General features: G+C 47.5%; 1 protein-coding gene across 1 annotated transcript in view; it reads left to right on the top strand.

The window, feature by feature from the left end:
• Positions 1–12,458, top strand: part of PDSS2 (decaprenyl diphosphate synthase subunit 2) — a 284,108-nt gene extending 271,650 nt beyond the window's left edge. Inside the window, exon 8 of the mRNA XM_075554703.1 lies at positions 10,013–12,458. Within this exon, the coding sequence (XP_075410818.1) occupies positions 10,013–10,171 (159 nt within the window). The 3' untranslated portion in view covers positions 10,172–12,458. The remainder of the gene's footprint in view (positions 1–10,012) is intronic.
• The last annotated feature ends 370 nt before the right edge of the window (positions 12,459–12,828 follow it).

Genomic DNA, 12,828 nt, shown 5'->3' on the forward strand with positions numbered 1-12,828 from the left:
GCAAAAGCCAACTCACTGCCACGGAGTGAATCTTTACAGAAGTAGAAGCCCTCCTGTTTGTCCTGTGAGGAGTCAAAAGTGTCCATAAGTGCGGTTGAATTGATCTCCGCAAAGATGAATTGTAGGTATAGTTGAAGCAGTGTAAACCCAATGTTAATTACAGTCGCTCACAGTACATTCTCTGTTGAATGAGATACTCTTCTTTTTTAAATTTAATAATTTTATCAGGGGCTCATACAACTCTTATCGCAATCCATACATCCATCCATTGTGTCTAGCACATTTGTACATTTGTTGCCATCATCATTTTCAAAACATTTACTTTCTACTTGAGCCCTTGGTATCAGCTACTCATTTCCCCCCTCCCTCCCCACTCCCCAATGAGAAACTTTTCAAACCTGGCTAGTCATCAGAACGATCTAGCCTTCTGATGACATCCCAAGAGTGGGGCCTAGAAACCTGCACTGAAAGCTCCCCAGGTGAGTCTTGTAGGCAGCCCGCCTCAGGAACGGCAGCTGACTGTGCTGGTAGTATACAGATGACAAGACTTGCCAAGTTGGACTGTAGCCTCTTCTAGCTTACCACTAGACAGTGAGTTCCGTTCATGCTTTAGAGTGTTGGAGGGGCCACCGCAGAGCAGCTCTACGCACAGTAGGGCGAGACATTCCCCGGGCCTGAGCCGTCTTCGCATTCCTTCGGCTGGAGCCCATGCTTGCAGCCACTTTGCCAGTCCTTCTCACAAAGGTTTGTACTTCTTTGCCGCCCTCTGTTTTCCCAAGCATGAAGTCCTTTTCCAGGAAGTGACCTCTCCTGATCCCCTGTCGCAAGTATTCAGATGAAGTCTCACCGTCCTCGCTTCTCCAAAGACAGACTTGTTTGTTCTTCTGGCAGCCCGTGGTGTTTTCAGTGCCCGCCTACAGCACGATAATCCAGATGGCCCAAGCCTCTGCAGCCTTCCTTACTCAGTGTCAACTGTCACATGCATTCGAGGTGGCACAAACGTCCCAGCCTGGGTGAGGCACGCCATGGCCCTCAAAGTGACACATCCTTGCTCTCCAGCGCTTCCCAGAACTCGTGTCGCAGACGGGCTTAATAAAAGCAATTGACCAATGCTCCCAGGATCATAGGTGGTAGATCGAAGCAAAATGAATTCCTTGGCAACTCCAATCTCTTCTAGTCATTTATTACGATAAGTGTCTGCTGGTCCACCTGTGAGAATTTTTGTGTTCTTTACATGGAGTTACAATCCATCCTGAAGGGTGCAGTGCAGTCTTTGATTTTCGTCACAGAGTGCTTCAAGCCCTCATTGTCAGCAAGCAAGACTGTCATCTGTCTATCACAGGTTATTAATAATATGATTTATTAGCTATATCTAAGAATTTTCTTTGTTTACCTGGTGTGACAGTTCACCGATGTCTGAGAGGAGTAATACCTTCCAAGAATGGTTAACTCATAGCTTATTGAGTTATAAAATGGAATTTTATACATAAAACTACTAGATTCCATAGTACACAAAGCCCTCTATTGAGAGCATATTTGAATATTCCCAGGAAGTAAGACAGTCATTGGCTGAGAGAAATTCTTCCAGGACTTGAGTAAGCGAACACTGTGTACCCGGATGCTGTTTGGTCCTGATCTGAATTACCCCTAAATAGAGGGTCGCTGAGTTGGAATCAACTTGATGGCAGTGAGTCTGGTTGTTTTTGTGTGGCTTGGATAACCATATAAACAAACAACAGTTGCTATCCAATAAGTTCCAACTCATAGCACCTTCCCCTATGTCCAGGCAGAACTGTGCTCCATGGAGGTTTAAGTGGCTGAGGTTTGGTAGTAGATTGCCAGCCGCCAGCCTTACAGCTAGCAGGCAAGCGTGTAACCATTTGGACCTCCCCCGGACTAAACACCGAATACTCAGCTGAGCCTGGCTGAATAAAGCTTATCGAGGAACAAGTCAAACAATCATAGAAATGCAGCGTATAGAGCATTCTGAAGTACAGCTAACTTGGTCTTTTCAAAATGACAAAAAAATTAAAATTAAAAGATTCAAGTGTTGTAACAAGAAAATGCAATGGGTGAGGCAGGGTTGTTCACAGTTTGAAAAAGGAAAAAAGTATCTCTCTATATGAATATCTTGAAAGCACATTTGGAGACCCGTTGAGAAACCCTGCACCTGGACTAGATATTGGGATAGTATTAGGGGAGAATCGCGACCTCTCCCTACTGTGGTAGCAGTGCTGTAGCGATGCAGGAGGTAGGGACTGACTGTAAGTTAGGTGGAGGCTTACACTGGACCATCAACCTAGTCTTCAGCAGCTTAAAGCACTCGTCAAGCTCCCAGGACTTTGCCCCTCACCTGCTCCCTGACCAAGGGGCCTCCTCCCTCTCACACACCACTGCCTTCCGTTTCACCCAGGTGAACCCCCCCCCAGCCCTTTGTGCTCTCTAGAAGATGCCCGTGGAAACGAGGGAAGACCCCGCTGCCAGAGGTGTGCCGGGTCAGACCAGGCCAGAGCCTGCCAGGAAGTATTTGGGAAGTGCCGACCCCACAGCAGCTGGCAGCTTGAGCCTGTACCCTGGCGGGAGTGTTGGCACCGCAGAAAGCTGCAAAGGCTACAGCTCACACCCCAGAGGGCAGCTCACCTTTCAACCCCCGCCAAAAACGCCTACCGTAGATGCAACAACAACGGCAAAATACTTGGTTGTTGAATCTAGGTAGGAGGATACATGAATATTTATTATGCCAGTCCAAGAGTCTGCAACTTTTTCTATACAGGCCAGAAACTCAGAGCTCCCTGTCATCGGGTCAATTCTGACTCCTAGGGGCCTGGTGGGGGTCCTATGAGACAAAATAAAACTGCCCGTGGGTGTCCGAGACTGTAGTGCCTTACAAGAGGAGGAAGCCCCGTCTTTCTCGGGCATCGGTAAAGGGCAGAGAGTAAATGTTTCAGGTTTTGCAAGCTCGACGGCCGTGGACTGCACCGGACTCTTCAGTCCTGAAGTCCTTCCTTACACAAATGGATGCGGTTGTGTCCCAGCAAACATGAGTCATGAAAGCATCTGGATCATCTTTGACCAGCGACTGTGGTCTCTGCTTTAAAAGAAAACAGATTGCTAGTTAGCACCAGCAGTTACTCTCACCACTGCCCGTGGAACCACCATCGCCATTTAGCCCCAAGGCTTGTCGTCAGACACCCAGGACCCCGAAGCAGGAGGGCCCCTCTCACCCTCCCTCAGCCGCTGGGAACCACTAACCACCTGTGTCTAGACGGCTGCCCAGTCTCGATGCTTCCTGCAAGTGAGTTCAGCTACTATCGTCCTTTGGTCCCTGTCTGAATTCCCTCGGCGAGATGCTCCCAGTGCTCCTTCACTACCCTTTCAACGCATCCGTGTTTTAAAAATTAAAACCTGAGGGGAAAATCGAAATGCAGCTCGAGTTGTGCTGCGCTTTGTTTGTAAGGGATGAACAGAGGGGATTGAAGGGGGTACTTGGGAAAGAACTTCAGAGGGTGCTTAGTCCAAAAGGCCTGGTAGAATGTGGAGTTGAACCCTTCATGGGCTAATGGCGGACGTCTCATTAGAGGCTGGCTTTCTGGCGAGCCTTCTGCTCCTCTGCAGTGTACCTCCCCTTTCCAGGCTTGTACTTCTAAGCAGCCCCCTCCCCTGACTTCATGCTGTGCCCTGTCTCTAGACCACAAACCCAGGAGTCACTGTGGAGGTAATGTAAACATCCCATCTTTCTCCATCCAAACTTTCCACCATCTCAGGTCTCTTCCATTGACCTTCCTTTGTGATGGAGAAGGAGTTATGTGGGTGATTCCCTTTGTTTTTTATTTGTTTGTTTTTATACCATTTTACTGGGGGCTTGTACAATTCTTATCACAATCCATACATACATCATCCATTGTGTCAAGAACATAAATTTTTTTTTGTTTTTTTAAATCATTTTATTGGGGACTCATAGGGTTATCTCTTATCACAATACATAATACATCAATTGTATCAAGCACATTTGTACATTTGTTGCCGTCATCATTTTCAAAACATTTTCTTTCTACTTGAGCCCTTGGTATCAGCTCCTCATTTTTTCCCCTCCCTCCCCAGCTCATATTTTTTAGTCCAGTTCTCAGATACTTTCTTGGTCCCCAGACATAAGCTCTGGCAAGCTGTGTCCTACCAATCTGCTTCACCCTTGGGTGCTCCGCCCACTGTGGTCACCTCTGTGCCTTTGCCCCAGCTGCCCTCTCGTTGCAGCCCCTGCTGCCGCTGTTTTCAGAGCAAGTCTTCCAAATTCTCCAGCGCACCTCTGACCACACGGCTGTCAGGCTTCGCAAGACCCTTCCGGGACCATGCTTCGCCCTGCCATTTGGATGTTGGTTTGGCTGCTCTTCACAGCGTACGCTTCATCAGTTCCTGACCTATAAAGCAAGGCAGGCTCCTTCTAGTCTTTGCACTTGTTGTTGTTGTTGTTGTTGTTGTTGTGTGCCTTCCCACCTGCTCCAACTCGTGGCGACCCTATGCACACAGAGGAAATGCTGCCGCATCCTCCACATTGTCCTCTAGTTTGAGCCCATCCACGCAGCCTCTGCGTCCATCGGCTTGTCAAAGGCCTTCCTCTTGTTCACTGTTGACTGCTTTACCAAGCCTGATGCCCTACTCCCGGACTGGTCACTCCTGACGGCATGTCTGTGTTAGTCTGCGTTGACTAGAGGAACAAATCCAGAGAGACTCGTGTGCAAGGGAGAGTTTTATATCAAAGACTAATTGTATATTAAGAAAAGATCCTGGATCAGTCCTAAGTGTGATATTAGCCCATATGTCCAATACTAGTCCATAAATTCCTCTTTCGACCTCACATAGCCATGCGATGATGCCGACTGCAGGAAGATCACAGGTCAGTGGGTAGAAAGTCTTGTGGATCCAGAGGCAGTGGAAACATCTCAGTACTGGCATGGGGGTCTACGTGACTCCTCCAGCTCCAAGGATCTGGCTCCATCAGTGTGTCTCCATGTGGCTTGTCAACAGGAATGTGTAGCAGAGAGAGTGTGTCTCCCACCTCCAGTGAGGAAGACAGGAATTCCCAGAACCCTCAGGAGAAGACCAGGCCCACACAGAGGCCTCATTGGCTGTGGCCTAATTGACAGGCTAGACTCCACCCCTTCACTCAAGTTGCCAGGAGATTATGTAACTGCCACAAAAAGTAAGGATGTTGCTTTGAGCACTAAGGCGCACACACCTGACAGAAACCTGGTATTTTCAGTCACCTCATATGTGTGTGAAAGTTGGACATGGAATAAGGAAGATGAAGAAAAATCCATGCATCTGAATTATGATGATAGCAAAGAGTATTGAAAGTATAATGGACTCCCAAAAGGACAAATTTGTCTTGCAAGAAGTACAGCCAAAATGTTCCTTAGAGGCAATAATGTCGAGACTTGATCTTAATATACTTTGAACATTGTGGCAGTTACATAATCTATTTTCAACTTGAGCGAAGGGCCTAGTCATAGTCAATGAGGCCTCTGTGTGGGCATGGCCTTCTCCTGAGGATTCTGGGAACCCCTGTCTTCCTCCCTGGAGGCGGGACACACACTCTCTGTTAACACATTCCTGTTGATAAGCCACATGAAGCTAAGCTAATGGAGCCAGAGCTCTGGAGCTGGAGGAGCCACGTGGAGACCCATGCTCTCACTGAGATGCTTGCACTGTCACTGGATCCACAAGACTTTCCACCCACTGGCCTGTGATCTTCCTGCATTCAGTGTCATTTCATGTGTTGCGTGAGTCTGAAGAGGAATTTATAGACTGGTATCGGACACATGGACTGATATTGGACTTAGGACTTGATCTAGACTGAGCTGAGATGTTTCTTAATATACATCAAGGTCTCTCTTACACGCATATGAGACTCCCTGGATTTGTTTCTCTAGTCTACCTGGACTAACACACTCTCCAACTCTTTGAAGAGGTCTTGTGCAGCAGCAGATTTACCCACTGCAACGTATTTGATCTCTTGACTGCTGCTTCCATGAGCATTGATACGGATCCAAGCAAGATGAAATCCTTGACAGCTTCAGTCTTTTCTCCAGTGACCATGATGTTACCTACTGGTGCAGTTGTGAGGATTTTTGTTTTCTTGACCTTGAGTTGTAATCCACACTGAAGGCTGTAACCCTTAATCTTCATCAGCAAGTGCCTCAAGACTTCCTTTACTATCAGCAAGCAAAGTTGTATCATCTGTATATCACTGGTTGTTGATAAACCTCCTCCAATCCTAATGCCACTTTCTTCATATAATCCAGCTTCTCTGATATTTTTATATACATAGTAGGTACTTAGTTAATATTTATAAGTTGAACATCTAATCCAGGTGTGCCAATGCCTACAGGTTCCAATCTAGAAGTCTAGGATAGGAGAATGTTAGTCCGTCTAGTTAATTTGACTTGAGCAGATTAAAGATAATGAAAACGGGGCAAGTGTCCTCTCTGTGTATCTTTTTGTGTATCCCTTCTCCCCCCCCCCTCTCTCTCTCATCTTTTGTCTGTTAACATGCTTGAGACTGATTGAATCTGGGTCCAGCCACGGTCATAGGCATTGTGTATGAAGCCAAGATAGACTTGACCAGCGTGGATGGAGTAGGTTTCTTGGCAACAGCTACGTGCGTAAGGAAGGAGAACTAAGCAGCCTGACATCGTAGTGTGCCTTGACCACTCTCACTCTGTGCTCTCTCAGAGCCCGACAGGGACTGATGGTACCCCTTATGACTCAGAGGAGCTACGGGAGGCCAGGGAGCGGGGTGGTAAAGGGGAGCTGATAGAAGAGTTCAAGAAGGAAGAAAACGTTGTTGAACTGATCTTTGTAGCAATTGTACAGTACTGCTGGATGTGCTTGAAGTACGGGATGATATGATAACTGTAAGAACTCCCAATTAACTGGTTTTGGGGGTTCAAGAACTCAGAGCAGTTAAATGACTTCCCTCGGACTGTAGGATTGTCATGGTAGAATGGCAGCTTCAATCTGGCCGCTTCTGAGACCATCTCTATTTAGTGTCTTCATGCATTCGATGATTAGCAAGAGACCAAAGAACCCGAGGCTGGTAGGAAGTAGGGAATGATCTGTGAAGTGCTAAGTATCACAGAGTATAGTATTAGGTGCCTCTAGACCAGGCATTAGAAAACTTAGCTTTTTATGCAATTGATAGATGTATATGTGTGGATTGTGATAAGAGTTGTATGAGCCCCTAATAAAATGTAAAAAAAGAAAACTTAGCTTTTAATCTCAATGTGTGTGTTAGGCTAGATTGACTAGAGAAACAAATTCAGTGACAATCACATATGTTTAAGAGAGCTTATATCAAGAAGTAGTTATATATAAGGAAAGCATCCCATCCAGTCAACTGAAGTCTGATACTAGTCCATAAATCCAATTCTAGTCCATAAATTCCTCTTCTGACTTATGAAGCCTCCTGATACAGGAGCTCCCAGGCCGGTAGGTGCAAAGTCTTATGGAACCAGTGGCAGTGGACGCATCTCCGGGGCTCAAGCAGGGCTCACCTTGGCTCACCAGCATAAAATAAAGGCGGAGAAAGAGTGGCCTGCCTCCAGAGCGCTATTTACCTCAGTGGCACCTCCAGATGAGGTCATCAAGCTGTGACTGATTGACAGGCTAGACTCCACCCCTATCTAGAGGTGCCATGCTGGCACAAAACATCTTAACCATCACAACTGGCCATTGTTCACATGTGGTCATGGCTAAGTCACTGAGCTTCTGTGAATCTCAGTTTTCTTATCTTTATAATTAGGAGAATAAACCTGGTTATTTTGTTATTTGTATTTCATGCACTGTGCAGTAATTTAAAGTTTTATGAAGAGATATAGAAGTGAATGGGAATTAAATGTAACACTGTTCACTCCAGATATGCACAGGATACTCGGAGAGCCTAGAGGAAGAAGGGCTAGGTGCCCACCGGGGGGGTCGTCAGCCTGGTTCTTCCAGTGCCACCGACAAATGTGAACATCTCGTCGGGAAGACAGTAGATCATTTCTGAGAGCATTGTTCTTTAAGTCTTGCTGTTGTTGTGCGCTGCCCAGTTGATTTCCCACTCATAGCACCCCTGTACACACGAGGATAAACATTGCTCAGTCCTGCGCCACCCTCACAATCCTTTGCTCTTTGATTGTTGCCGCCACGGTGTCCATCCACCTCAGCGCGGGCTTCCTCTTTTTCAAGAACCTTCTGCTTTACCAAGCATGCTGCTGCGTGATACAGTCCCTCTGCTTTGCCAGCACTAGAACCCAGAGGGGTAGGTCTTCTACAGCCTTTCTTTATTGCTCAACTTTCACTTGCATAGAAGGCGATTAAAAAGACCATGGCTTGGGTCAGGTACACCTTAGTCCTCAGAGCAACATGATCAGTGAGGGAAAGGAGACAAGAGGGACAAAAACTACATTGGGAAAGGACTTCTGAGCCTCAGGAAGGCGCTTGGACATTTTCCTTCAGGGTCTTGGAAGACAGTGCAAATTTGAAAGCAAGATCACATTTGCATCTTTTTTATAAAGATCTCCCTAGCAGAGTGGTAGAAAACGCAGAACTGGGAAGACTTTTCTTTTAAGTTTTATTTAATGTAATTTGTGAATTTTTTTTATGGCAACATGGTATGCGGTATCTATTACTTTTTTTTTCTTTTTTTACATTTTATTAGGGGTTCATACAACTCTTATCACAATCCACACATATACATACATCAATTGCATAAAACACATCCATACATTCTTTGCCCTAATCACTCTCAAAGCATTTGCTTTCCACTTAAGCCCTCTGCATCAGGTCCTCTTTTTTTCCCCTCCCTCGTAATTTGTGAATTATACAATTCAATGATTTAAATATATTAGAGTTGTGTCATCATCACCACAGTCAAGTTTAGACTAGTTTCTTCATTCTTATAGCTATTATCATTAGCTCCCCATTATCCCCCAACTTCCCCTGCCACAACCCTGAGAAACTATTAACCTAGTTACTATCTCTATGGAGAAATCCTACCCTGGGTTTCATATATATAAAGAAATTCATACCATGGCACCAAAAATAAAACACAGAGAAACGTCAATCTAAAAGAAAGCACACCTTAACTAACCTCCATTAAGTCAACACTCACTCCAAGCAGCCCGTAGGACAGAGCAGAGTCTCCCCTGTGAAGTTCAGAACTGTAACTCTGTACAGGAGGAGGAAGCCCCATCTTTTCCCTCAGAATGGCCGGTGCTTTCACACTGCTGACTTAGCAGTTAGCAGCCCAACATGTAACCACTAAACCACCACCAGTGAAGGTAACCTGTCACGTGGTACCACACGGTACCACTAGGGGCCAGGAAACTACTGTGGTGGGTGTATGGCACTCGCCAGACCTGCCGCCCGCCAGGGAGAGTAGACGGACTCCCGGTTTCCAGGGGGACCTGAGCCCTTTACCAAGAAGGAGCAGCCACAATCGGCAGAGGGGAAGCAGACCAAGTCATTGTAACTTATCAACTCGAAAATTCTCTTCGTCAAATGAGGCGGGCTTTGAGCTAATATATGGTTTTTAAATGTTCCTATGGACTTTTGTGTCAACATAGAGTGTTTTGGTTTTGTGTTGGCTGTAAATGATTAGCGAAGGCTTCCTCCTCAACCTCCCCTGCCCAGACAAGCAAACAAACCAAACCAGGCAGCTGAATTCAAATGCCCTGCCCGTCATCACAGCCGCCTCTCCGCTTGGCACACTTCTGGCTGTCCAGGGGGGGAGGGGAGAGGTGTGCTTAGGCTGGTGGGGGGGAGCCTATTGTGCACTGGGAGGGGAGCCTTCCAGCAGCCTTGGGGACTGAACGGCTATTGGGACGGGGCCCTCTGTAGCTCAAAGTCCCACAGCGGCAGCTGCGGCTATAGGGTTTCTGTCTTTGTTTGCCCACTGCCCCACCCAATTGAATTGTGCCCCTTACTGAACACCTTAAAAACTGACTTTTATTGTGCGTTTGTTTCTTAACAGTTGCGAGAAACAATCAAAGCTGGCAAAGGTGTGACTTCAGCTATTGACCTGTGTCGTTACCATGGAAACAAAGCACTGGAGGCCCTGGAGAGCTTCCCTCCCTCAGAGGCCAGATCTGCTTTGGAAAACATTGTGTTTGCCGTGACCAGATTTTCCTGACACCAGATTAAACAGACACTATTGTTCGTTTGCTGGGGGACAAAAAATAAGCGCCAAGAGAATGAGGTGATGGGGAGAACTTTGGTGATGGAACAGCTAAATGTGTTCATGATCGGAACCGTCTGTGCTCGCCCCGCTCGCTTCCTAAATGAATGCTGTCCTCTTTGAGGAACTGCACGGAACGGCATCAGAAGAAAAAAAAGGTCAAGCAGTTTCACTTGTCATGCCAGAAGCACACTTGAGGCCGCAGTCCCAGAAATAATTCATGAGATTTGCTCCCGTGACCTCAGCAAATGGACAGGAAATCAGTCCTTATTGATTGGACCGAGCGAGGATGGCGCCAGGGCGGTGGCCTGTGGTTTCCTTCTGGAGAGGACGGAGCGAGCTGGAAGCTGCAGGTGTCCGGAGCAGACGACTGTCACTTCCAGAGCAACACCACGGAGGGGACAGTTCAATGAAAAACCATGCTGTGTCTTCTTAGGATGGATTATGACTATGCTAGTTATAGGCCCAACGTGGCCAACGTTTGTGCCGGGTGGTTTTTGTAAGATTTCTGTTCTTGAGACATTGGTGGGGAGGGGGAACTGCCAAATGTTTAAAGTAGGAGATTAAAGTGTTATCAAAGGCTACCTTGGGTATAGTAGGACTTGCCTGCTTTTCTTTCTTGAAGACCAAATGCTTTGCAAACACCATTTCAAAGCCCCTGTTATTTTTTTAACCAAAATAAGTTGCATTTTTCCGATGAAATGTACTCATTTGGTAAAGCTTTGCTTTAGAGAATACCTTTAATTTGTACACGTTCAGTCATCTAAACTGTTGACCTGGGGGAATTCATTGGTGAGATTTTTCTTGTAACCTCAGAATGTGGAGTTGGAGGCTGGAACCACAGACACCCAATCACAGAAGGAATACCGGCCACCCCACAGCCCTGCAATCGGACACTGTCTCTGGGTGGTTCATAGGAGATGATTTTTGTGGTTTGCATGCATGCAATATGAGAGTGCCGTTGACAAGAAGGCTGAGTTTACGCAAATGGTCCAGATTGAGACTCAGCTACCTCTCTTCCTTCTGCGGTGTAATTACAGCCGGATCGGGAGACAGCGAAGCCAGCACACAGATTTTATTACCTCATTCACTCAAACACTAAGTAGAGTTATTTTGGTGAAAGCCCTCCCTGCAACGGCTACAAAAACGTTTCATTAGGGCCCAGCATGTGGCGTGCAAGGAAAAGAAAATGGAAAATGACACAGGTTAAAGTGTATGGTGTTGCGAAGTATCTTTAAGTGTGCTTTGAAATACTGTAACTGTGGTTTGTGCTCGGACAATTGGAAGGTGTGAGATAGAGCTGAAGAGAAGGCTCCATGCTCCTGTTTGAAGTGGCGTGCCTTTCTCACCGAGGTCGGCTTAATTAGTAACTATAGCTAAGATGCTTTAGATCAGACTGGGTTGTAATGATTAACTTCCGCAAAGGAAGAATAACGCTTTGTCTTTGGGCAGGAAGCTCGGTGTGCGTTGGGGCGGGCTCAAGCTTGGCTTCTTCCTTGGAGGCGCCGGGCCAGGGTGCCAGGCTTTTCCAATTCCCTGCAACAGCTGGTTTCTCCGCAGCGTGGCCCGGCCTAGACAGCCGTGTCCTCGCCTGTAAGACGGACGGAGTTACATTGGATCACGTATGAAAACGCAGAAAGCCTCTTCCAGCTTTGCTGCACTTCCTAAGAATTGGCCCGCCGACTGCCTGAAATAAGGAAGACAATGGCCCTGGGCTGTGCAGGAGTGACCGCTCAGCTGCTGACCGAAAGGTTGACGGTTTGAGGTCACCCAGGAAGCATCACCGAATAGAAAGCCTGGAAATCTACGCCCCCCAAATCTGCCATTGAAACCCCCTGGACGCAATGAGGGCCTTGCAGTCAGGGACACAAAGGAACACGTGGGTGACTTTTTTCATGGAAAACAACTGCTCTGCGACCTTTCATCCCAATTCACAGGAATGCGGTATTTTTTAAAAGGAGGCCCCAGTGAAGCACAGCTCTCCTCTGACATCCATGCAGTCAGCATGAGTCACAGCGGCCGGGCAGGCGCTGGGAGGAAGAGCAATGTCCTGCTAGAGCGGGTGCAGGGGAAGTGAAGCCCAGAGCAGGCCGGCCAGCGCAGAGTGGTGCCCCTGGCCAGCCCTTACAGCTGACCACAATTCCCAGGCCTCCTTTATGACATCACGCTGCTCTCCCCGCCACCCACCTTTCAGCTCTCTGGAGGACCTTTGCTGCACCCCTTTTGTCACAGTCTCCCCAGCTGCCTCCTTATCCCATATGCTTCTGGGTTGCTGGAGCAGTAGCTTGCCCTCACTGTGGGGTAACAACTTTCTGCCACGGCCATGGCTGCCTTCCCCGTCTCCTCGGGTCATGCCAGTACTCTCAAGTCCTGGGCATCTTGGCCAGACCGTCTTTTAGATAGAGCTCGAGGTTGGCTAGGAGGTGCCCTGGTGGCACTGTGGGCTAGGTGTCGGGGTGCTAACCACAAGGTCAGCGGTTCAACCCCACCCTTCCTCGAGGCCGGCTGCTCCTGTAAAGATGTGCAGCCTCTGAAACCCTGTGTGGGGTGGCTATGGGTCAGAGCCCTCGAGGAGGCCGTACTGACCTATGCAGTACGGAGAGCCCGTCCAT

The sequence above is a fragment of the Tenrec ecaudatus genome, chromosome 7 (genome assembly GCF_050624435.1).
Source record: "Tenrec ecaudatus isolate mTenEca1 chromosome 7, mTenEca1.hap1, whole genome shotgun sequence".
Lineage (NCBI taxonomy): Eukaryota > Metazoa > Chordata > Mammalia > Afrosoricida > Tenrecidae > Tenrec > Tenrec ecaudatus.